The sequence below is a fragment of the Pogoniulus pusillus genome, chromosome Z (genome assembly GCF_015220805.1).
Source record: "Pogoniulus pusillus isolate bPogPus1 chromosome Z, bPogPus1.pri, whole genome shotgun sequence".
Lineage (NCBI taxonomy): Eukaryota > Metazoa > Chordata > Aves > Piciformes > Lybiidae > Pogoniulus > Pogoniulus pusillus.
In genome coordinates this window covers 10,689,781-10,712,845 of record NC_087309.1, presented here as the reverse complement: position 1 = coordinate 10,712,845, position 23,065 = coordinate 10,689,781, and the positions used below count along the sequence as shown (strand labels likewise).

At 46.0% G+C, this 23,065-nt stretch overlaps 1 protein-coding gene across 1 annotated transcript in view; it reads right to left on the bottom strand.

The window, feature by feature from the left end:
• Positions 1–23,065, bottom strand: part of ADAMTS12 (ADAM metallopeptidase with thrombospondin type 1 motif 12) — a 257,252-nt gene that overhangs the window by 133,317 nt on the left and 100,870 nt on the right. Inside the window, exon 3 of the mRNA XM_064176516.1 lies at positions 18,348–18,522. Coding sequence (XP_064032586.1) covers positions 18,348–18,522 — 175 coding nt within the window. The remainder of the gene's footprint in view (positions 1–18,347; positions 18,523–23,065) is intronic.

Here is a 23,065-nt window from a genome sequence, read left to right as displayed (position 1 = left end):
TGGAACCCAGCCCTAGCCAGTCAACTAGACCAGGCACTAAATGCCTCATCCAGGCTTTGCATGAACACCTCCAGGGACGGTGACTCCACCACCTCCCTGGGCAGCCCATTCCAATGCCAATCACTCTCTCTGGCAACAACTTCCTCCTAACATCCAGCCTAGACCTCCCCTAACACAGCTTAAGACTAAGTCCCCTTGCTCTGGTGCTGGTTGCCTGGGAGAAGAGACCAACCCCCACCTGATTACAACCTCCCTCCAGGTAGTAGTAGACAGCAATGAGGTCTGCCCTGAGCCTCCTCTTCTCCAAGATAAACAACCCCAGCTCCCTCAGCCTCTCTTCATAGGGTTTGTGTTCCAGTCCTCTCACCAGCTTTGTCGCCCTTCTCTGGACACATTCCAGCACCTCAACATCTCTCTTGAATTGAGGAGCCCAGAACTAGATGATCCTGGTGGTCCTTTCCAACCATAGCGATTCACAGTGATTAGATGTTGTGCTGAGGGATTTGGTGTAGTCAAGGACTTGTCAGTGTGAAACTAATGATTGGACTCAATGATCTCGAGTGTCTTTTCCATTCCAAGAAATTCTCTGACTCTGTGACCTCAGGTAAATAATGGAGAGCAGCTTAGCGAGCACATAGAAATTAAAAATACTTTCTTTGCTACCAATGAAAATGGGTTTGAACCTGAAACCACAACAAAATCACATTTCAGACTGCACCCTAAAATATGAGTAATCCTTCCCTCACACTCAAATCCCTCATTTTCCTGCCTGATGAGTAAACAAACCTTTTTGTATAAAAAAACAATCCCTTAGTCACATCGCAGCTGTTACACGCAAAAATCACTCCTGAAAACTTACTTCTGTATTTCCATATGGAGAAGCAATCATCCTACACTTATACTCAACTTCACAGTGTTGGAGTAATGTACTTTAACATATCTGATTTCTTCTGGCTACAAAGCATTGACACCTTTGGCTTTCTGTGAATGCCCTCCTTACTTTTCCAAGCCATTCTTGCTGCAGCTTTGCTATCCCATCCAGTACTAACTTAGTTTCTCTACAGGTGATACGTTCTTTATGTGGCTGCCCAGGGAGGTGGTGGAGTCACTGTCCCTGGAGGTGTTCAAGAAAAGACTGGATGAGGCACTTAGTGCCATGGTCTAGTTGATTGGACAGGGCTGGGTGATTTTGGAGGTATCTTCCAACTTGGTTGATTTTCTGGTTCTATGATTCTGTGCCATTTACTGAAGCTTCAAGGAACAAAATGGCACTCTATCCTCTCAGGTACTCTCCTTCTCCACAAAAAAAATACAACCTACTAAAGTTAAACACAGTCAGGGAACAAACATACTCAGGCACCGGACTTGTTTTTCTACTCTATTAAAAGCGAATGGTCCCCAGCAGGGCCTCAGCAAGGGCCAATGAGCACAGCACAGGAGTAGACACAAGCCAGGAATCACCCTCAGCAGTCAAGACCTGGGCACTCTGCTGAAGTGGCTGAAAAAAAAATGTAATGTATGCATACAGACTGTTCTATACTACTTGGGAGCACTGCCAAAGAGTACTGGAGTATTTAATTTATTAGCACAAACATGGTCTCACTGTGTTGGAGCAGTGGTTGCCACACCTTGAGTATTGTGTTCAGTTCTGGGCCCCCCAGTTTAGGAGGGACATTGAGATGCTTGAGCGTGTCCAGAGAAGGGCAACGAGGCTGGGGAGAGGCCTTGAGCACAGCCCTACGAGGAGAGGCTGAGGGAGCTGGGATTGTTTAGCCTGGAGAAGAGGAGGCTCAGGGGTGACTTTATTGTTGTCTACAACTACCTGAGGGGTGGTTGTGGCCAGGAGGAGGTTGCTCTCTTCTCTCAGGTGGCCAGCACCAGAACGAGAGGACACAGCCTCAGGCTGTGCCAGGGGAGATTTAGGCTTGAGGTGAGGAGAAAGTTCTTCACTGAGAGAGTCATTGGACACTGGAATGGGCTGCCCGGGGAGGTGGTGGAGTCGCCGTCCCTGTGGCACTTTAAGGCAAGGTTGGACGTGGCACTTGGTGCCATGGTCTAGCCTTAAGCTCTGTGGTAAAGGGTTGGACTCGATGATCTGTGAGGTCTCTTCCAACCCTGATGATACTGTGATACTGTGATACTGTGAATATCTGCAGTGTTGCAGCCTCAGAAGAAATGCCAGATCAGCGCTCAGCTTCACAGACAGGAAATAATGCCCTGAACCAGAATACACAGTGCTTGGAATACCCACTGGCACCTTTCAAACAAAACTTTCCAAGCCAATTTACTAAACAGGACGTCTGTTTATCTTCATCATATAACTGCCTGCCTTTGTGGCTATTCTGTATGTTTACAATGTCAGGTTTTTGCTATATATTCTGGCATCTGATTAATATGTTCAGGGTACTTTCATGATTTGGTTACTCAGATATGTTCACACTTCTAAGAAATACTAGTTTTTTAGCTCAGCTTTCACAATGTACTGGTTAAGAGAAACCGTGGATGCCCCCTCTGTGGAAATGTTCAAGGCCAGCTTGAATTGAACTCGCAGCAACCTCATCTAGTGGAAGGAGCCTTTGCCCACTGCGAGCGGTGGAACTAGATGATCTTTAAGGTTACTTCCATCCCAAACCATGCTGTGGTTCTGTGTTTCAAATAATTTATGTCAAGATATCAGTAGAGAAGTTACTGGACATCCACACACAAAGAAATTGGGGAACTTAGTCAAAATCACCCCAGATGGTATCTCTTTATTCTTTGAAATTATCACCAGAGAAATATTGGGTAGATTTAAAGGCCTGGAACACAAAGCCTATGAGGAGAGGCAGAGGGAGCTGGGGGTGTGCAGCCTGGAGAAGAGGAGGCTCAGGGCTGACCTCACTGCTGTCTACAACTACCTGAAGGGAGGCTGTAGCCAGGTGGGGGTTGGCCTCTTCTCCCAGACAACCACCAATAAAACAAGGGGACACAGCCTCAAGTTGTGGCGGGGGAGGCATAGGCTGGATGTTAGGAGGAAGTTCTTCCCAGAGAGAGTGATTGGCATTGGAATGGGCTGCCCATGCAGCTGTTCAAGAAAAGCCTGGATGAGGCACTTAGTGCCATGGTCTAGTTGACTGGATAGGGCTGGGTGCTAGGTTGGACTGGATCATCTGGGAGGTCTCTTCCAACCTGGTTGGTTCTATGATTCTATGATTCCATGATGCTAAAGAATACAGATTTGCCTGCTATAACTTCTATAGATGTAAAGATAAATTAAGCTAAAATTACGTTGCAGGGAGGGATCCAGAGCAGCAATGTCCCAATCCAATCAGAGTAGTCTAAAACATGCCCTAGCTGTCTCCCGAAATGAGAATCAAAAAAAATCCAGCTGAAGTCTATGTGTAGTAATGCACAAAGTCTGGGAAACAAACAAGAGAAATGGAAGCTGCCTGCCCAGTCAGAAAGTTATGATATCATAGAAGTAACTGAAAATTGCTAAGAGAACTCACACAACTGGAGGATCATGACACCTCTAAAGACAGGTAGGCTATAGAATCACAGAATCATAGATTCAACCAGGTTGGAAGAGACCTCCAGGATCAATCAGTCCAACCTAGCGCCCAGCCCTAACCAATCAACCAGACCATGGCACTAAGTGTCTCATCCAGGCTTTTCTTGAAGACCCCCAGGGACGGTGCCTCCACCACCTCCCTGGGCAGCCCATTCCAATGGGAAATCACTCTCTCTGGGAAGAACTTCTTCCTAATATCCAGCCTATACCTACCCTGGCACAACTTGAGACTGTGTCCACTTGTTCTGTGGCTGGTTGCCTGGGAGAAGAGGCCAACCCCCACCTGGCTACAATGCCCCTTCAGGTAGTTGTAGACAGTAATAAGATCACCCCTGAGCCTCCTCTTCTCCAGGCTAAACAGGCCCAGCTCCCTCAACCTCTCCTCATAGGATTTGTGCTCCAGGCCCCTCACCAGCTTTGTTGCCCTTCTCTGGACATGTTCTCTTGAACACCTCCAGGGACAGCAACTCTACCACCTCCCTGGGCAGCCCATTCCAATAGCAAATCACTCTCTCTGTCACGAACTTCCTCCCAACATCCAGCCTAGACCTCCTGTCATGGAGGGCCTGTAGGCCCAAAGATAGGCTTATTTATACCTTACCTTGCCTGGACATGTTTTTCTGCTCACACCAGGGGTAAACATATTAAACAAGCACAAAGGCGCACAACAGACCTGGTGCCATAAAGTCTGGCCTGCCCAGGGTGTAGGTTGTATAAAGTGCTTGTAAACATGTTTGTGTAAGCCCACGTGCCCAGCTCATGCTTGCTGGTGCTAGCCTGTGTGCTTACCATATTTGGAAAGTCCAGGCCTGTGGCTTTTGCCTATTATGGTACTGTTTGGCTGACTGCCAACCTGATTGGTCATTCTAGTGGCCAAGGGGCCATTAATCTCAGCCCACATTTAATAAATAGAGGCACACAGGTAAACAGTGTGCTTGGACTCCCCTGCATTGCTCACGCCCATGATCACTTGCTCATGTTCAGGCTCACTTGCTCATTATTAGGCTTAGACTCACCAGCACTGCTTATGCCTATTGGCTTTGCTGTTATTACGGAGGCAGAATCTCCCATAGTCTCCCAGTCAGCTGTGCACACTTGCACGCCACTGCGGTGAGTTATCAGGACCAGATCTTGTATTGGCTGCTTTTACCTACGGAGCTCAGTCTCCCGTGCAGCTGTGCATACTATTGCACTCCTGCTGCCTTATCACTGCCTGGTAAGTTCCACCGCCGCTGAGTTATGAGGAAGCAGACCCTGGATTGTCTGCACGTGATCACCCTATGTAGTCAGCGTGAGACCATGCTCAGACTGAACAGCATCGTAATCCCTCTGCTCCTGAGGTCCTGCCAGAAGTCCCTGGACAGAGCATCCAGAAGAAGCCAGGAGATAAGGGCAGAGATTGCATCCTTCACTAGGAGAACAAGGTCAGAGACTGTCATTTTCCCCAGAAACCAGGAAGATTCCCCTCAAGTCAGGAGAATTCCAGCCTCCAAGTCCACAGGCAAAGCTCCTCTAAAGTTTGGACACTAGTAATAGGCTGTGACGTAGCCCCAGAGGGTGACTGATAATTAATAAGAACTGTAAGTGAATGCTTTAATGCCTCTGTAATTTCTATTGTCTCCTGCCATAGAGTAGAAAGGGCTTTCAGCTCACCTGCTGGGCAAATAGCATATAGACCCCAAGCAGCATTAAGCCACGGGGAAACTCCTCTCTCCATTTATACTTTGAACTGTTTGCTAGTTATTAATAATTTATAGTGTGGTATTAATCCTAGAACGCCTTCATGACTGTGTAGATCCTTTTAATATTAATATACAGTGGTTGGGGATGGCGAGAGTGCAGAATATTGAAGTTAATAAATATATATTTTTATAGAATATTATCTCGCACCAATTAATTTCTCCCCTCCGCCACAATTGACGTAGGTGGCAGAATACCCCTCGGTGACACCTGCGCCAGCACAGCTTGAGACCCTGTCCCCTTGTTCTATTGGTGGTTGTCTGGGAGAAGAGACCAACCCCCACCTGGCTACAAACTCCCTTCAGGTAGTTGTAGACAGCAATGAGGTCACCCCTGAGCCTCCTCTTCTCCAGGCTAAACAACCCCAGCACCCTCAACCTCTCCTCATAGAGTTTGTGTTCCAGGCCCTTCACCAGCTTTGTTGCCCTTCTCTGGACATGTTCCAGCACCTCAACATCTCTCTTGAATTGAGGAGCCCAGAACTGGACACAGCACTCAAGGTGTGGTCTGACCAGTGCTGAGTACAGGGGAAGAATAACCTCCCTTGTCCTGCTGGCCACACTGTTCCTGATGCAGGCCAGGATGCCATTGGCTCTCTTGGCCACCTGGGCACACTGCTGGCTCATCTTCAGCCTACTATCTACCAGTACCCCCAGGTCCCTTTCTTCCTGGCTGCTCTCCAGCCACTCTGCCCCCCGGCCCCTAGTGCTGCTTGAGGTTGTTGCAGTAGACATCTGTTACCAATCCTCAAACTGAGATGGCATCACCAATGAGATGGTACTTGAGTCATTTAAACAAGCATCAGGTCAGCAAAATCGGTTTCTCACGGGACACTTTACTTGCTAGAAGACCATCACATAGGTTCACTTGTCATCCATCAGGTTTCTGGAATGCATCCTCATACAGAAGTTAGATGTGCCAATCAGAAATGAGGTACTGCTGGACTTGCTGCTCACTAACCAAGAAAATTTGACTTGTAATATCACAGTTAGTGACAGCTTTGGCTGCAGTGACATTCTCTGGAGACATTAAAAAACTGCCTGGATGCATTCCTGTGTGGACTTCCCTGGGTGGTCCTGCTCTGGCAGGGGGGTTGGACTTGATGATCTCTGGAGGTCCCTTCCAACCTCTAATGTTCTGTGTTCTGTGATTCTGTGATCAGAAATACAGTAGCATTTGGGATGCTGCTGAGCACAGTAAAGGTTAGTTCCAAAACAAAGGTTTTAGATTTCAGAACAGCAAACTTCATCACACTCAAGAGCACATCTGGAAGTGATCATACAGGAAGCTTCCACAGACGACAAAGGAGATGGTCAGTGCTGGGAGTCTTTCAAGAACAAACTCCCTAGATACACAAACCCAGTTCATCTCCTGGGATGAAGTGGACAGAGCAAGTGACCCTCGGCTATACGATGCTTCTGGTTTTAGCCAGACTTTAGAGAGTAGTTTCTCTCATTGAATCTGATTTCCTAGCAGAGACTAGTTGTCATGAACATTATAACTTGTTTAACATCATGATCCCATTAATTCACTTCCATTTTTGTCATGCATAGAGGGAAGGTCCACCAGTAGGACTATCTATAATTAAGTGGATGTCCTTTGGTTTGCTCCTTGCAGAAATACATGTCAGAATTCTTCACAGACAGGAGCTATTTGGGACACCCACACTAAAATGCCAAGTATAAAAGCACTTGCTGAGAACTTGGTTTGAAATCTGGAGTCCCATGGAAAAGGAATCAAGCAAAGCCCTGTCAACAGACTTAGCCTCTACATGGCAATATTAGTTTTCATTTGCAGAAAGTCCTTTGCTCCTCTCCCAAGTATCCTTGAAATTGTAAGTGTATATACCACATGGGACCATAAAGAGAGGAAAAATGCAGGCAGGTTTGCCTGAAAGAAGCATCCAGTTCACACACATCACAGAACAGTATATTAATGATAGCTTAAGAAAGTAATATCCCCAAAATATACCCATGAGGTATAAAACCAGGTTACAGCCATCAGCTAGGGATGGGGCTCACGTTAAGACTGTTTCTGAATGAACAACTTTCCACTGCCTCCTAGTGCTACCAGTTCAAGCTTTGCAGAAAACATCCTTTACAACCTTGTTTTGCATGACCGCCCTAGAAGGCAAGGTTTCATCCCTCTCATCTGCATCCTTCCCATCTGAGGAAGATCTGACTGACAGAAGAAATGCACAATGGGCAACAGATGCAACTGGGACACTGAAAAGAAAATGCCACAAAGCAGAGTGGTTTAGTGAGTATTTCACCTGGAGAATGTCAGGCAAACAATACGGAAAATGTCAGGAATCGTCTCTTGTTAAAGCTGCAGCATCTAAAAGACTTTGATCCAAACCCAAACCTCCACAGAGCTGACAGGAAGCCAGACTGCAAGGCTCAACCGAGAGCAGTGCAGAAAGGAATTTGATTCACCACAGGAAGGTAAGAAACTCTGGCAGAATGGAGGGCTCAGGCTGAGGCCATGTTTTACTTGTGTTTAAAAAATATTCAAAATACAAAACCCTATCTGCAGCTTCAATTTGTATAGGATTAACCCTCCAGGGGGAGTAACCTTGAACCTGACCCTAGGTGGTCTTGACCTCTCCCCAGGGGTGGGTCTGAACACCACCAGGTGATGGTTAGCCCACTCCCCCTCCCTGTCTAAAGACTCATAAAAGCAGGGGGACTTCCTGTTTCACTCTCTGCTCCCTGCCTCCCTGGTCACCAGCATCACAGTATCACAGTATCACAGTATCATCAGGGTTGGAAGAGACCTCACAGATCATCAAGTCCAACCCTTTACCACAGAGCTCAAGGCTAGACCATGGCACCAAGTGCCACGTCCAACCTTGCCTTGAACAGCCCCAGGGACGGCGACTCCACTACCTCCCCGGGCAGCCCATTCCAGTGTCCAATGACTCTCTCAGTGAAGAACTTTCTCCTCACCCCAAGCCTAAATTTCCCCTGGCACAGCCTGAAGCTGTGTCCTCTCGTTCTGGCGCTGGCCACCTGAGAGAAGAGAGCAACCTCCTCCTGGCCACAACCACCCCTCAGGTAGTTGTAGACAGCAATAAGGTCACCCCTGAGCCTCCTCTTCTCCAGGCTAACCAATCCCAGCTCCCTCAGCCTCTCCTCGTAGGGCTGTGCTCAAGGCCTCTCACCAGCCTCGTCGCCCTTCTCTGGACACACTCAAGCATCTCAGTGTCCTTCCTAAACTGGGGGGCCCAGAACTGAACACAGTACTCAAGGTGTGGTCTAACCAGTGCAGAGTACAGGGGCAGAATGACCTCCCTGCTCCTGCTGACCACACCATTCCTGATGCAGGCCAGGATGCCACTGGCTCTCTTGGCCACCTGGGCACACTGCTGGCTCATGTTCAGGCGGGTATCGATCAGTACCCCCAGATCCCTCTCTGTCTGGCTGCTCTCCAGCCACTCCGACCCCAGCCTGCATCTCTGCATGGGGTTGTTGTGGCCACTATCCTGTTCCTCTTTGTTTCACCACCGGGCCATCACCCACAAGGCAGACAAAGCCATCACCATCACAATCGGGTTGTATTTATACCTTTAGTGTTTGCTTTCCCTTTCCTATACCCTTTGTAACTTCCCTACTTCAGATACCCTTTAAAGTTACTGTCAAACTTTTCTTTTTAACTTCCAAATCGAGTGAGATTCATTTATTTGGGTGTGCTTACTTTTCCTCTCTCTCTACATCTAATCCCTTTCTTTTGGGAAAAGAGGGGGAAGAGGGAAGGGCACTCTATAAAAATTGTTATTGGTTCTATCAAATCTATTTCAGTCTCTGGAAATTCAAATTAGAACCGAGACACAATTCAAGCACCATCTGCAGCTGAGCAAAAGAGTAGATAATGCCTTTTTAATAAATGCATACAAATCAGAGATCGCATAGAACTAGAGCAATTTTAGGGAAGACATTAATAAAGAACATCAACATTTTATTTTCCTCATAGAATCATAGAATCAACCAGGTTGGAAGAGACCTCCAACATCATCCAGTCCAACCTAGCACCAAGCCCTAACCAGTCAACTAGACCATGGCACTAAGTGCCTCATCCACTCTTTTCTTGAACACCTCCAGGGACGGTGCCTCCACCACCTCCCTGGGCAGCCCATTCCAATGCCAATCACTCTCTCTGGGAAGAACTTCCTCCTAACATCCAGCCTAGACCTCCCCTGGCACAACTTGAGACTCTGTCCACTTGTTCTGTTGCTGGATGCCTGGAGGAAGAGGCCAACCCCCAACTGGCTACAGCCTCCCTTCAGGCAGTTGCAGACAGCAATGAGGTCACCCCTGAGCCTCCTCTTCTCCAGGCTAAACAACCCCAGCTCCCTCAGCCTCTCCTCATAGGGTTTGTGTTCCAGGCCCTTCACCAGCTTTGTTGCCCTTCTCTGGACACATTCCAGCACCTCAACATCTCTCTTGAATTGAGGAGCCTAGAACTGGACACAGGACTCAAGGTGTGGCCTGACCAGGGCTGAGTCCAAGGGAAGAATTACCTCCCTTGTCCTACTGGCCACACTGTTCCTAATACAGGCCAGGATGCTATAGTAATTCATTTTGGAGCATTGCTTCTTCATATTGATTAGAATGGTTTAGAAGGATCTTCCTCTAATTTCAGTCTAGTTAACACACACAAAGAATTCATCATGAGTTGTTTAAAGAGGAGAGGAACATGTATTTTTTTTCAGCTAAGCCACATTCTTTGCTGAAGCAAGTTTACGTTAAGTATTGGCTAGAGAAGAAAAGCAGAAGGAGTAGCAGAGATCACAGCAAAAAAAAAGAAAAAAAAAATCAGTATTCTCTTTTATGTTCTTTCACATAGAATCCTGGACAGGGAGCAGGTGGTTTCACAGAATCTTCAAACAAGTGCAGTTTTGAAGAGGTCTAACTAAAAAAGAAGGTGCTATAATTTTCAGCCTATCAATCTTCTGGCTACTTATAAAGGTGGATGCCTACTTCTGTTAGAGAATTCTTTTCTGTTAGAAATGTAATTCTGTATGATCTTTAAGAGTTCAGTGACCCTCCAGTCTGTCATTGTTTGGTCTTTATCAGAAAAGCTGAGAAAGAGCACAGGGTGAAGAGGTATTATCTCTGAAGACACACTGCAACAGGCAGTCTTTACACACATGAAATTAATGAACAAACTCAACTTTACTAGAGCTCCTTCACAACAAATCAAATCCACCTAGCCAGTCTAGCAGGTCACTAAATCTGTGTGGACTGTTTTCAGTGTCCAAACACAAGAAAAGTTCAGATGTAAAGATCAGTGTCTGAAATTACATCCTGGACTCCAAAAGATGCCATCTGCAGACTGCTGTCTAGCGAAACTGTACCTAGTAAACACAACGTCCAAGCTACTCAATATTGCCAGAAATTCTTATGAGAATGGTCCCCACAAGGACTCATCACTAGGGCTGAGAACTCCACATCACACTCAGCAAATAATCAGGAGTGCAGAATGGGATCTGTGCACTCCGGAGCATGCTACTGAGTAACTGCATGTAGTGTGGAATCTGTATGCAGCCTCACTTCTGCCTAAAAAGGAGAGTTTCTAGTTCTCTCTAAGATTAATGAAGTAGTGGTGGATAGAAAAAAACCTTTAACCTTCTAAGTCAAGCAGCTCCCCTCATTCCTAACTACTTATAGAGCTAAAATTTCTGCTGAGAGAAGCACTGTGATCTCCATTTAAGGAAAATTACTCCAGAAGAGTCTTTCCGAAAACACAAAATGCATACAAGTTGAAGCAGATGCTGGGAGCACAGAGTGAAGAATATCAGCCCCAACCAAGGAGTGGACAAGATGCAAAGACAGTGTGATTCACACATTAAAACTGTGCTCAGACACTTGTTTAAAGTGGGTAACATATGATAGGAGACTGCCAGACACTCATCAGGTACATGCAGACTTCAGAGAAAGCAATTGGGAGCACTGAGTCTGCATCAGTGCATTACAGAATCACAGAAACGTTCAGGCTGGAAAAGACCCCTGGGATCATCAAGTCCAACTGTTATCCCTACTCTACAGAGTTCATCCCTAACCCATATTCCCCAGCACCACATCTGAACAGCCTTTAAATACATCCAGAGTTGGTGACTCAACTATGTCCCTGGGCAGCCCATTCCAATGCCTAACTACTCTTGCTGGGAAAAATATTTTCTTAATGTCTAGTCTAAAGCTTCCATATTGCAGTTTGAGGCCATTCCCTCTTGTATCACTATTTACCTCTGAGAAGAGACCAGCACCAGCCTCTCTAAAATGTCCTTTCAGGTAGCTGTAGACAGTGATGAGGCCTCCCTTCAGCCTCCACTTCTTCAAACTAAACAGCCCCAGCTCCATCATAGAATCATAGAATCAACCAGGTTGGAAGAGACCTCCAAGATCATCCAGTCCAACCTATCACCCTGCCCTAGACAATCAACTAAACCATGGCACTAAGTGCCTCATCCAGTCTTTTCTTGAAGACCCCCAGGGACAGTGCCTCCACCACCTCCCTGGGCAGCCCATTCCAATGGGAAATCACTCTCTCTGTGAAGAACTTCATAAGATTCTCCAGGCCCTTCACCAGCTTTGTTGCCCTCCTCTGCACTCACTCCAGCACCTTCAAATCTCTCTTGTATTGAGGTGCTCAAAACTGGACACAGTGCTTGAGGTGTGGCCTCACCAGTGCTGAGTACAGGGGGACAATCACCTCCCTACTCCTGCTGGACACACTATTTCAAATGCAAGCCAGGATGCCATTGGCTTTCTTGGCACTACAACACAAGTTCAGCACTTCTCTGAAGAACCAGAAATTTGTAGTCTGCCCAGAAATAGCAGAGTATTGGTTGTTTCTTTTAGAAACTTCACAGAGAGATCAGTATGACTGAGAAATCTTCTGCTAACTAGACTGAAGGCTGAACTGCTTTGCCAACAATAGTCCATCAATGAGTCAAGTGTTCTGAGCAAATATTCAAACTCCTGAAACAAAAATGTTTCCTAAGTGCAGCTTAGCTTTCTAGGATTTCTATTTCAGCTGTGGAAATGATGCTTAGAGTTGTTCAAGTCTAGTGATAGCTTACAAAAGGTAAAGGGATGGCATGTGACATGTAACAGTTTGCTTTTAAAGCCTGATACTGCTCTCTGAATCAATACTGCAGCAGTTTATCATTTACATTACCAAAACATTTGTTTACTAAATCAATGGCAATACTCAAAAAGTGTATTAGTGTCATGCACAGTTTGATAAGGCAGAATGTAGGCACAGAATAAGAGTAGAGCACACTCCTCTGTTGATGGTATGCAGAACTGCTGAGACTCCTCAATCTGATGCATGACTAAAGACACTGTTTCAAGGAAGATAAAATAAAAACCTCACAGTCTACCCTTTAAACTACAGAAAATCAAGTGCATTAAGCAATCATGAAGTAGCAAACACTACTTCTTTCCAGTGGCAAAGACCCAACTGAAACAGAGTGTAGCAGATTTTTCCCTTCTTACAGCTCTGACTTGTATTATTTGGAGTTGAGGAAGTATATCACATTTCTGATGTTTTTTGGTGATGCCAAGTGAGCCATCTCCACATGTCTGTCCCCTACCTTTTGCACAACACAAGCACAACATCTTGCTAATGAAAGCTAGAAACTTTTCTCATGGCTTTGCAAGGCTACCCATTTGTGCCTGCTCATTTATTAGATGTAAGAGGATTTTTGATAGCAAAGTGAAATGAATACAGAAATCTTCTTAAACTCCTAGGTCAGCCACTCAAAGCTGAAGGACTCTCATCTCCCCAGTACAGAGGTTTTAGAGATGGTGGAGGAGAATTCCTTTTTCTGGAGAAGGAATGCACAGGACAATGTAAAAAAGTCAATCTTGTCTCTGATTATCTTCTAACAAACTCCAGAGAACAACTGGAAGAGAAAAGTCTTGAAACCTGAGAGACATTTACAGTCTTCTGTTTCCATTTCACAAACTTGTTTTGGCCCAGAGATGGGTTAGGAGGGTGGGTGGTGGAAATCCCTTGGTACCAGTTAGCAGCAATTGCCTCACCCACTGCTAGAACAAACCAGCTATGTCATTGTTTCCTAGATACCCCACCCCGCAATGCTACATCTCCTACCGTCTCCACAAGCAGGCACTCACTGTCTTCAACTCAATGCAAACAATTCCAGAGATGAGATTTACTCCATGGACTCCTGCAAACTGCTTGTTTTATTGTTCCTGCTTTAACACAGAGGTCATTTTGACTGAATGTATTGGAATGCAGGGAGAAAGATGTTCCTCCCTCAACACTGAATTGATCTCAGTTACCACATTCCGTGTGTCAACTTACTGTCCCAAGAATAATAGACTCAGCATTTTGGAGAAGATAAGCAAATCAAACTGAATAGTAATTGATATGATTAAACATAGGATAAACAAATGTCAGCATCGTTCTTTAAAAGATAGGAAAGCTACACAGCATGTACCAGGACTTCTGCCAGCAAGCAAAGCTGCTTACATTGGCCACAATATTTTTCCACAAAAATACAGGCTACCCTTTGAGAATAAAACAGTGACCTGGGCTTTTTTTTCCTCCCCCTTTTCCAAGTGGCTAAACAAGGACTGGATGATCTTTGAGATCTCTTCCAACCTGGTTGATTCTATGATTCTATGAAAAGCTGAGACTAACAGTTTAAGCTGTAGAGTTGCAGAGAGAAAATCTGGAGACTCCTCTGGCAGTAGCAAGACCACAATTCAATAAAATCCTGCAGTCAGTTAAAACCCTTTAGGAAGAACAGAAAACTATTATTGGAAACAGCTTAATGGCATTCTAGTCACCTGTTAAATTAAATTAAGCTGTAATTAATTTAACAGCTATTATGACTTAAAACCCAGTATAGCACAGATGATGGTTAACTTGCACCAGGACTCCCAGGATCCTCTCCACAGGGCTGCTCTTCAGCAGATCACCTCCCAGACTATACTGGTGCAGTTTATTATTCCTCCCCAGATGCAGGACTCTGCTCTTGTTCTTGTTGAACCTCATTTGGTTCCTCTGTGCCCAGCTCTGTCTCTCCAGGTCTCACTGGATGGCCACACAGCCTTCAGCTGTATCAGCCAAGCCTCCCAGTTTGGTGTCATCAGCAAACTTGCTGAGCAGACTCTGTCTGTCTGTGTCCTCATCAATGTCATTGATGAAGATGTTGAACAGGATTGAATGCAGCACTGATCCCTGGGGGACTCCACTGGTTACAGTTCTCCAGCTGGACCTAGCACCTTTGATCACCACTCTTTGAATTCTATCTTGCAACCAGTTCCTAATCCGCCTCACTGTCTGCTCTTAATTCCCACACTTCTTCAGCTTGCTCACTAGAATATCATGGGAGACAGTATCAAAGGCCTTGCTAAGGTCAAGGTAGACTACATCCACTGGTCTCCCTGAATGTACTCATTCAGTTATGTCATCATAGAATGCTAACAGGTTAGTCAAGCATGACTTCCCTTTGGTAAATCCATGCTGACTACTCCTGATATTCTCTTCCAAGTGCCTTGAGATGCCCTCCAGAAGGAGCTGCTCCATCATTTTTCCAGGGATGGAGGCGAGGCTTACTAGTCTATAGTTCCCTGTAATCTCTTTCTTGCCCTTTGTGAAGACTGGAGTGACACTGGCTCTTCTCCTGTCTTCTCTCTTCTCTTTTGGTTTTGCCTATACAATTAACTTTTATATTGACACAGAATCACAGAAAGTTAGAGGCTGGAAGGGACCTTGAAAGATCATCCAGTCTGAGCCCCCTGCCAGAGCAGAATCACCTATACCAGATCACACAGGAACGCATCCAGGCAAGTCTTGAATTCATTTCCAGAGAGGGAGACTCCATAACCTGCCCTGGGCAGCCTGCACCTGTGTTCCTATACATATGCCTATAAAGTACAGGCAGACATATTAGTTCTGATTACTATTATCACCATTCGACTTTAGGTGCTGACTTGAAAGCATCTAGGTGGTTCCACTTTTCCAAGCAAAAATCACCACTACTGTTTAGCCTGGATACATAAAGGGTTTCCCAAGCATAGATCTGGAAAATTATTCAAATGTCATGCCTTAAGCTAAAAAAAACCAACAAATAGATTTCTGGCATCAGACTAAACAACATAAAGTGCTTAAGGTCTTGAAACAGGGGAAGTTGGCTTACTTCTAAACTTTATTTATGCACCAAGTACTCCCCAAAGCTTATGTATAAATATATTTATCACAGAAAGCAAAAAAATTAAATTCCTTTCCTGTTTTTATTGTTCTGTATTTCACTTCTAACAGGAGCAACTGCACTTTAACATTGAATAATGCAAACACGAGATGACGCTGACTTTACTCCTCGGTACACATGCTGAAGAGCTGGCTACAATGGAAGTGAGATAAGAGAATGCAACATACAAAGTAAGAGTTAAGGTCCTTAGAGGAATCAATGACATATTCTACCACACAAAGGGTAAAAATGTCATCAAGGAAATGCTTTCTTTCCTCCTTTTGATATCGATTTCACAACTTGTGACAGTGGATTACTGCTTGACCAAAAGCAAGTGTTACCTCTAAAGGCTGGTCAAGTCAGTTAAACATGGAAACGTAAGTGGCAGTATGTTCTTTTGTTGATCCATATAACACTCCCTTTGTTAGCCTGGAATATTATGAACATACTATCACCACCAGGAATAGGTCTGTCACATTAGAATGAGTAGTATCAGGCCAGCAGTCTAAATTAAAAAAGCCTATTAGAGCAAACTTAAACAATCTGAGTGATAAAATCTCAGAAGCTATGCTCAGTTCTCCCCAGCACTCAAGTACAGCCAGACTGTCTCACTCCACACAACTCAGAAGGCAGATACAAGATAAAAGGTTAGAGGCAGGAAGAAATTAAACAGGTTACACAAAGCAAATAAGCAGTACGATCTGCTACCATCTGCCACCACAAGCTCCTGCAAAGCTGGCAGCTCGTGGCTTGGACCCTCTGTGCTGGGTCAAGAACTGCCTGAGGGACTGGGCCCAGAGAGTAGTGGTGAATGATGCCACATCCAGTTGGCAGCTGTTAATAGTGGTGTGCCTCAAGGATCAGTGCTGGGCCCAGTCCTGTTCAACATCTTTATTGCTAATCAGGACCAGAGGATTGAGTCCAGCATCAGTAAGTTTGCAGATGACACCAAGCTAGGAGCAGGTGTTGATCTATTGGAAGGTAGGAGAGACCTGCAGAGGGACCTGGACAGGCTGGATGGGTGGGCAGAGGCCAATGGGATGAGATTTAACAAGGCCAAGTGCAGGGTTCTGCACTTTGGCCACAACAACCTCAAGCACCACTAGAGGCTGGGGGCAGAGTAGCTGGAGAGCAGCCAAGAAGAAAGGGACCTGGGGGTACTGATAGATAGTAGCTGAAGATGAGCCAGCAGTGTGCCCAGGTGGCCAAGAGAGCCAATGGCATCCTGGCCTGCATCAGGAACAGTGTGGCCAATAGGATGAGGGAGGTTATTCTTCCCATGTACTCAGCACTGGTCAGGCCACACCTTGAGTACTGTGTCCAGTTCTGGGCCCCTCAATTCAAGAGAGATGTTGAGGTGCTGGAACGTGTAGGATTGATATTAGGAGGAAGTTGTTGGCAGAGAGAGTGATTGGCATTGGAATGGGCTGCCCAGGGAGGTGGAGGAGTCACCATCCCTGGAGGTGTTCAAGAAAAGACTGGATGAGGCACTTAGTGCCATGGTGTAATTGACTGGACAGGTCTCAAATATCAGAGAATCAATCAAAGATCTGTAAATTTTTCACAGAATCAGCCAGGTTGGAAGAGACCTCCAAGATCATCCAGTCCAACCTAGCACCCAGCCCTAGCCAATCAACTAGACCATGGCACTAAGTGCCTCATCCAATCTTTCTTTGAACACCTCCAGGAATGGTGATTCCACCACCTCCCTGGGCAGCCCACTCCAGTTTTGGTATGAATCCAAGTAAATTATTTTACTTAACAGAAGAACTAATTTTGTAAATAGGAGATATCAACTACCTTCTAGCTATATACTTAGATACTTCCCTTCTAACATAGTGAATTTCTCTTCCCCAAAGACATGATGCTGAGTATCACTGTGCTAATATTTAAGTTATTTTTACTTTTGCTTCTACAAAAAAATGCCCTTTGCTGAGGATGCCTTGCACTCTACTTTCAGAACAACCAAATGAAAATCTTTGAATATTCTGGTAACAGAGAATATAGAAATCCTGAGTTTGGACTCTGTGTAAAGGCGTGTGTGTGTCTATTTTATACAGAAGATGGTATTTACATGGAGTGAGAATAATTTAATGAAAATAATGATGACTGCAATTCTCCTTATCCCAGAATTACTCAGGAGTTCAAGTCTTCCTGACATGCTGAACAGTTCTGGATGCAAAGTGAGTGAAAAGAAGGATCAAAAAATTTGTAATGACAGGACGAGGAGTAATGGGTTTAAACTGGCAGAGGGGAAATTTAAAGTAGATTGGACACTGGAATGGGCTGCCCGGGGAGGTGGTGGAGTCGCCGTCCCTGGGGCAGTTCAAGGCAAGGTTGGACATGGCACTTGGTGCCATGGTCTAGCCTTGAGCTCTGTGGTAAAGGGTTGGACTTGATGATCTGAGAGGTCTCTTCCAACCCTGATGATACTGTGATACTGTGAGGTTGGTGAGACACTGGCACAAGTTGCCCAGGGAAGTTGTGGATGCTCCCTCCCTGGAGGTGTCCAAGGCCAGGTTCAATGAGGCCTTGAGTGACCTGTTCTAGTGGGAGGTGTCCCTGCCTATGGCAGGGGTTTGGAACTGTATGATCTTTGAGGTCGCTTCCAACCTAAACCATTCTATGATTCTGTAAAGGGGATGTAAGTTTTCACAAAGGAACCAATATGAGTGGCTCTCAAGGAGTTTTGATGGAGATGCTCTCACTCTGCATAACCACTTTCAACAGCCTGTCAAAAAATCACTGTCAAAAGCCTGCACACCAGTGGAAGCAAGAAGTATTTTAAAAGACACAGAAAGAGAACAGAGGAAAACCCATCAGTATCTGTACCATTCAATCCACATGCTTGTTCTTTTTCTGCCGGGACTGCCCGTCTTCTCCTTACAGCATTCCGAAGGATGTTGGCCCTATAGATAACATGGGGATGCGGTGTGCCCTTCTTCAGTGGATGCTTTTTAATGGGCTCAATGAAGTAGTCTCCATGGGGCAGATGGAAATACCCAGTCTGAAAATAAGCACAGAAGAGTTATTAATATCTACTGTCCAGTACTGGAAGTAAAAAGCAGAACACCTTTTTCATATCATCATCCCTGTGCTCTTCATAGAATAAAGAATCACAGAATCATAGAATCAACCAGGTTGGAAGAGACCTCCAAGATCAGCCAGTACAACCTATCCCCCAACCCTATCCAGTCAACTAGACCATGGCACCAAGTGCCTCATCCAGGATTTTCTTGAACACCTCCAGGGACAGCGACTCCACCACCTCCCTGGGCAGCCCATTCCAATGCCAATCACTCTCTCGGGCAACAGCTTCCTCCTAACATCCAGCCTATACTTCCCCTGGCACAACTTGAGACTGTGTCCCCTTGTTCTATTGGTGGGTGCCTGGCAGAAGAGACCAACCCCACCTGGCTACAATGTCCCTTCAGGTAGTTGTAGACAGCAATGAGGTCAGCCCTGAGCCTCCTCTTCTCCAGGCTAAACACCCCCAGCTCCCTCAGCCTCTCCTCATAAGGTTTGTGTTCCAGGCCCCTCACCAGCTTTGTCGCCCTTCTCTGGACACATTTCAGCACCTCAACATCTCTCTTGAATTGAGGAGCCCAGAACTGGACACAGTACCCAATAAGCTGTGCTGGTTTGAGTGTAATTGGAATATTTCAATGAGAGTGTAATTGGAAAATTTCAATGAGAGAAATCAGAACATTGGTTGTGGAACAAAATAATGGTGTTGTCTGTATCATTTATTGGTTTGCTGGGAGGGATAAAAAGTCAACACATAAACAACATTCTCTCACTTTGTCCTGGGATGTTGCCCTGTTTGTTTCTCTCGCTGGTCTGTTGTTCCATCTTATCACTTCCTTTTAACCCTGAACTGCTTTGATATCTGTGATGGTTTGGGTGTTACCCACCCCACACACACACGTAAGAAAAATCACCCAGACTAGGCTCATTCAATCTGGAAATTGAATGAAGGTTTATATTTACAGCTTAGCACAATATACAAGCAGGTATTTACAATATATATAGAAATGTACAAGCTAAAAAGTAATGCAGAAACACAACAGCCATCCCAGAAACCTGAGTACCCAGGAGGGGCTCTCAACCACCCTTCCACCTTCTCTCCACCCCTTTATCTTACCCCAGGCTTTGCCTTACATTCGAGGTGAGTTTGGAGGGTTGGCCAGGGGGGGTTAGGAAGCAGAAGGGTTAGTCACATAGACAGCAGGTTAGTTCATGCAGCCCCAGAGCCCAGAGAGAGACTCTGTTATCTATGTGTATGTTCTTGCTCTTATACATCTCAGCAAGCCTGTAAGTGAAGTAGACATCACCGCTGTTTCCTTTTCACAGCCTATAGTCTAATTCTTCTCACCAAAGTATTCCAGCTAGGCTCAAACTAGCACAATATCTCACCTCTAACCTTGGCAGATAATATGTAAGCTTTGGTGGCTGCTGCTGGCTTCTGCTTTATGTTTGTCCATCCAAAACAGAGGGGAGAGGGAACAGAGAAGGGGGTAGCTTTGAGCCCCTGTGGGCAGTTCCTTTGGCCAGGAGGGAGCCTGGATTTCTGTATTATTTCTAACTTCTGTGTAATTGTAAATACTTGTATATATTTTGTACATTTTGCCATGCTGTAAATACAGCTTCATCTTACTTCCAAACCATCCAAGCTAGTCTGGGAAATTTCAAACAGTGGGTGGGGGGAGGGGAGTCCATAATCCACCACATAATCCATTCATTACACTGCAGAAATACAGAACAAACAGGTTTTCAGCATTTATTTTGCTCCACCAATCAAGGCTTCCAAAGGGGAATAGGAAAAAAAAATCTTCCTAATAACTTGAAATTATGTATACAGAGGCAGAGACTTCCATATTTCTACAATACCACTGAAAGGTCAAAAGCTAATTTGTCAAACATGATGCACTAAAAGGAACTGCATCTTGCTTTTTTTTCTGTGCCTCGCTGCCCAGAGAACAATCCCTGAAGCTCTTTCATAAATGCAATACACAATTCTGCTCCTAGCTGCAACTCCAGAGCCAGGTTACACAACCTATCAGATGAACAGGACTGTGTGGTCCACCCTTCCTTCCCCCAGACTACAAACCTACATGGCATCCAGGCTTCCAGTGGAAGAAATAAGTAGCTTTTCATGAATCACAGAAAGCTACTGTGATGATAAAACTGACCTGTGTAACAAAGGCTCTAACACTTCTCACCTGTTAACTTCTGTATCAACCTCTAATTTTTGACTAAACCGCAGGTCTTTTAATACCCATCTGGACCAGGCAGGATTAGTTTACACCTCCCTCTGCCATGCCATAAGAGACACATGCAACCAGGTGTGGCCTTAGTCTCCTCTGTCTCAGCATTTTTCTAAGGATTTCTAACACTGCACAACCATTCTGTAGCCCTTCCACTTCCATGTATACAGAGTGCTGCTAAATCTGAAGCAAAGGATCCACTGACATCCCGGACCACACGTGGGCTGTGAGAGGAGACAGGCTTTGTTTCTTCTTTGCTCTCTTGCTGTGGTCAGTACATCCTTCTTAACCTGCTTCTGGAGCAGAGGAGAATGCAGCAACCTTGTGCTCCTGGAGCTGTATTCAGATCACAAGCACAGACAAATCTAAATGCCCTTGTGGAATACTCAAAGATTTTAAGTTTTCCTGGACAGCTGGCAAAATGGGTAAGGGTAAAGGTAAGGACAAGAAGGAAATCATATGCATGGAGGAAAAGCGTTCTTAAAAAGAAAGCAAGCATGAACTGCATGTACCAGGAGCCCAAAGGCAACTCAGTGCAATACCCACACAATGTGATTTAAATGCTCCTCTACCAGATACCTTCTACCTCCACACTGCCACAAACTCAATATGGGTCACAGCAAACCAGCACTAATAAGTAATTGTAGATGTCATTTCACAGAATTTGCTCCAATCTTCTTAAGCACAGAAACCCCAGTTTTCTGGGGCCAGTCTAAGCTTGAAAGCAAAAGGCCTTCCTTGGTTTGGAGCTCTAGTTACACCCATAAAGCTTCACAGGTTCACAACCAAAAAGGGAAGGGATGCCACCCAGAGGGTCGCCACCCAGAGGGTCGCCACCCAGAGGGACCTTGACAGGCTGCAGAGGTGGGCCCAAGCCAACCTCATGAGGTTCAACAAGACCAAGTGCAAGGTCCTGTACCTGGGTCAGGGCAATTTCAAGCACTGCTACAGGCTGGGCAGTGACTGGCTGGAAAGCAGCCTGGAAGAAAAGGACATGGGGATGCTGGTACATGCAGCCAGACAGAGAGGGATCTGGGGGTACTGATTGATACCCGCCTGAACATGAGCCAGCAGTGTGCCCAGGTGGCCAAGAGAGCCAGTGGCATCCTGGCTTGTATCAGGAGTGGTGTGGTCAGCAGGAGCAGGGAGGTCATTCTGCCCCTGTACTCTGCACTGGTCAGACCACACCTCGAGTACTGCGTTCAGTTCTGGGCCCCCCAGTTTAGGAAGGACACTGAGATGCTTGAGCGTGTCCAGAGAAGGGCGACGAGGCTGGTGAGAGGCCTTGAGCACAGCCCTACGAGGAGAGGCTTAGGGAGCTGGGGTTGTTTAGCCTGGAGAAGAGGAGGCTCAGGGGTGACCTTATTGCTGTCTACAACTACCTGAGGGGTGGTTGTGGCCAGGAGGAGGTTGCTCTCTTCTCTCAGGTGGCCAGCTCCAGAACGAGAGGACACAGCCTCAGGCTGCGCCAGGGGAAATTTCGGCTCGAGGTGAGGAGAAAGTTCTTCACTGAGAGAGTCATTAGGCACTGGAATGGGCTGCCTGGGGAGGTGGTGGAGTCGGCGTCCCTGGGGCAGTTCAAGGCAAGGTTGGATGTGGCACTTGGTGCCATGGTCTAGCCTTGGGCACTGTGGTAAAGGGTTGGACTTGATGATCTGTGAGGTCTCTTCCAACCTTGGTGATACTGTGATACTGTGATACTGTGAAGCTCAGTATGTGCTGCCAGTGTGCACTTGCAGCCCACAGAGCCAACCAGACCCTGGGCCACATCAAGAGAAGTGTGGCCAGAAGGGCAAGGGAGGTGATGCTCCCTCTCTACTCCACGCTGGTGAGACTCCACTTGCAGTACTGTGTCCAGCTCTGGAGCCCCTGTTAGAAGAAAGACATGGAACATGTCCAGAGAAGGGCCATGAGGAGGATAATCAGAGTGCTGGAGCTCCTCTCCTATGAGGACAGACTGAGAAAGTTGTGGCTGTGCAGTCTGGAAAGGAGAAGGCTCTGAGGAGACCTTATTGAGCCCTTCCAGTATCTGGAGGAGGTCTACAAGAAATCTGGTGAGGGACTTTTTAGGATGTCTGGTAGCCATAGGGGTAGAGGAGCTGGATGCAAGCTAGGGCAGGGTAGATTTAGATTAGACATAAGGAGGAAGTTCTTTACCATAAGGGTGGTGAGACACTAGAACAGGTTTCCCAGAGAGAGACTGTGGAAGCCTCATCTGGATGCTTTTCAGGCCAGACTGGATGTGGCTCTGGGCAACCTGATCTAGTGTGAGGTGTCCCTGCC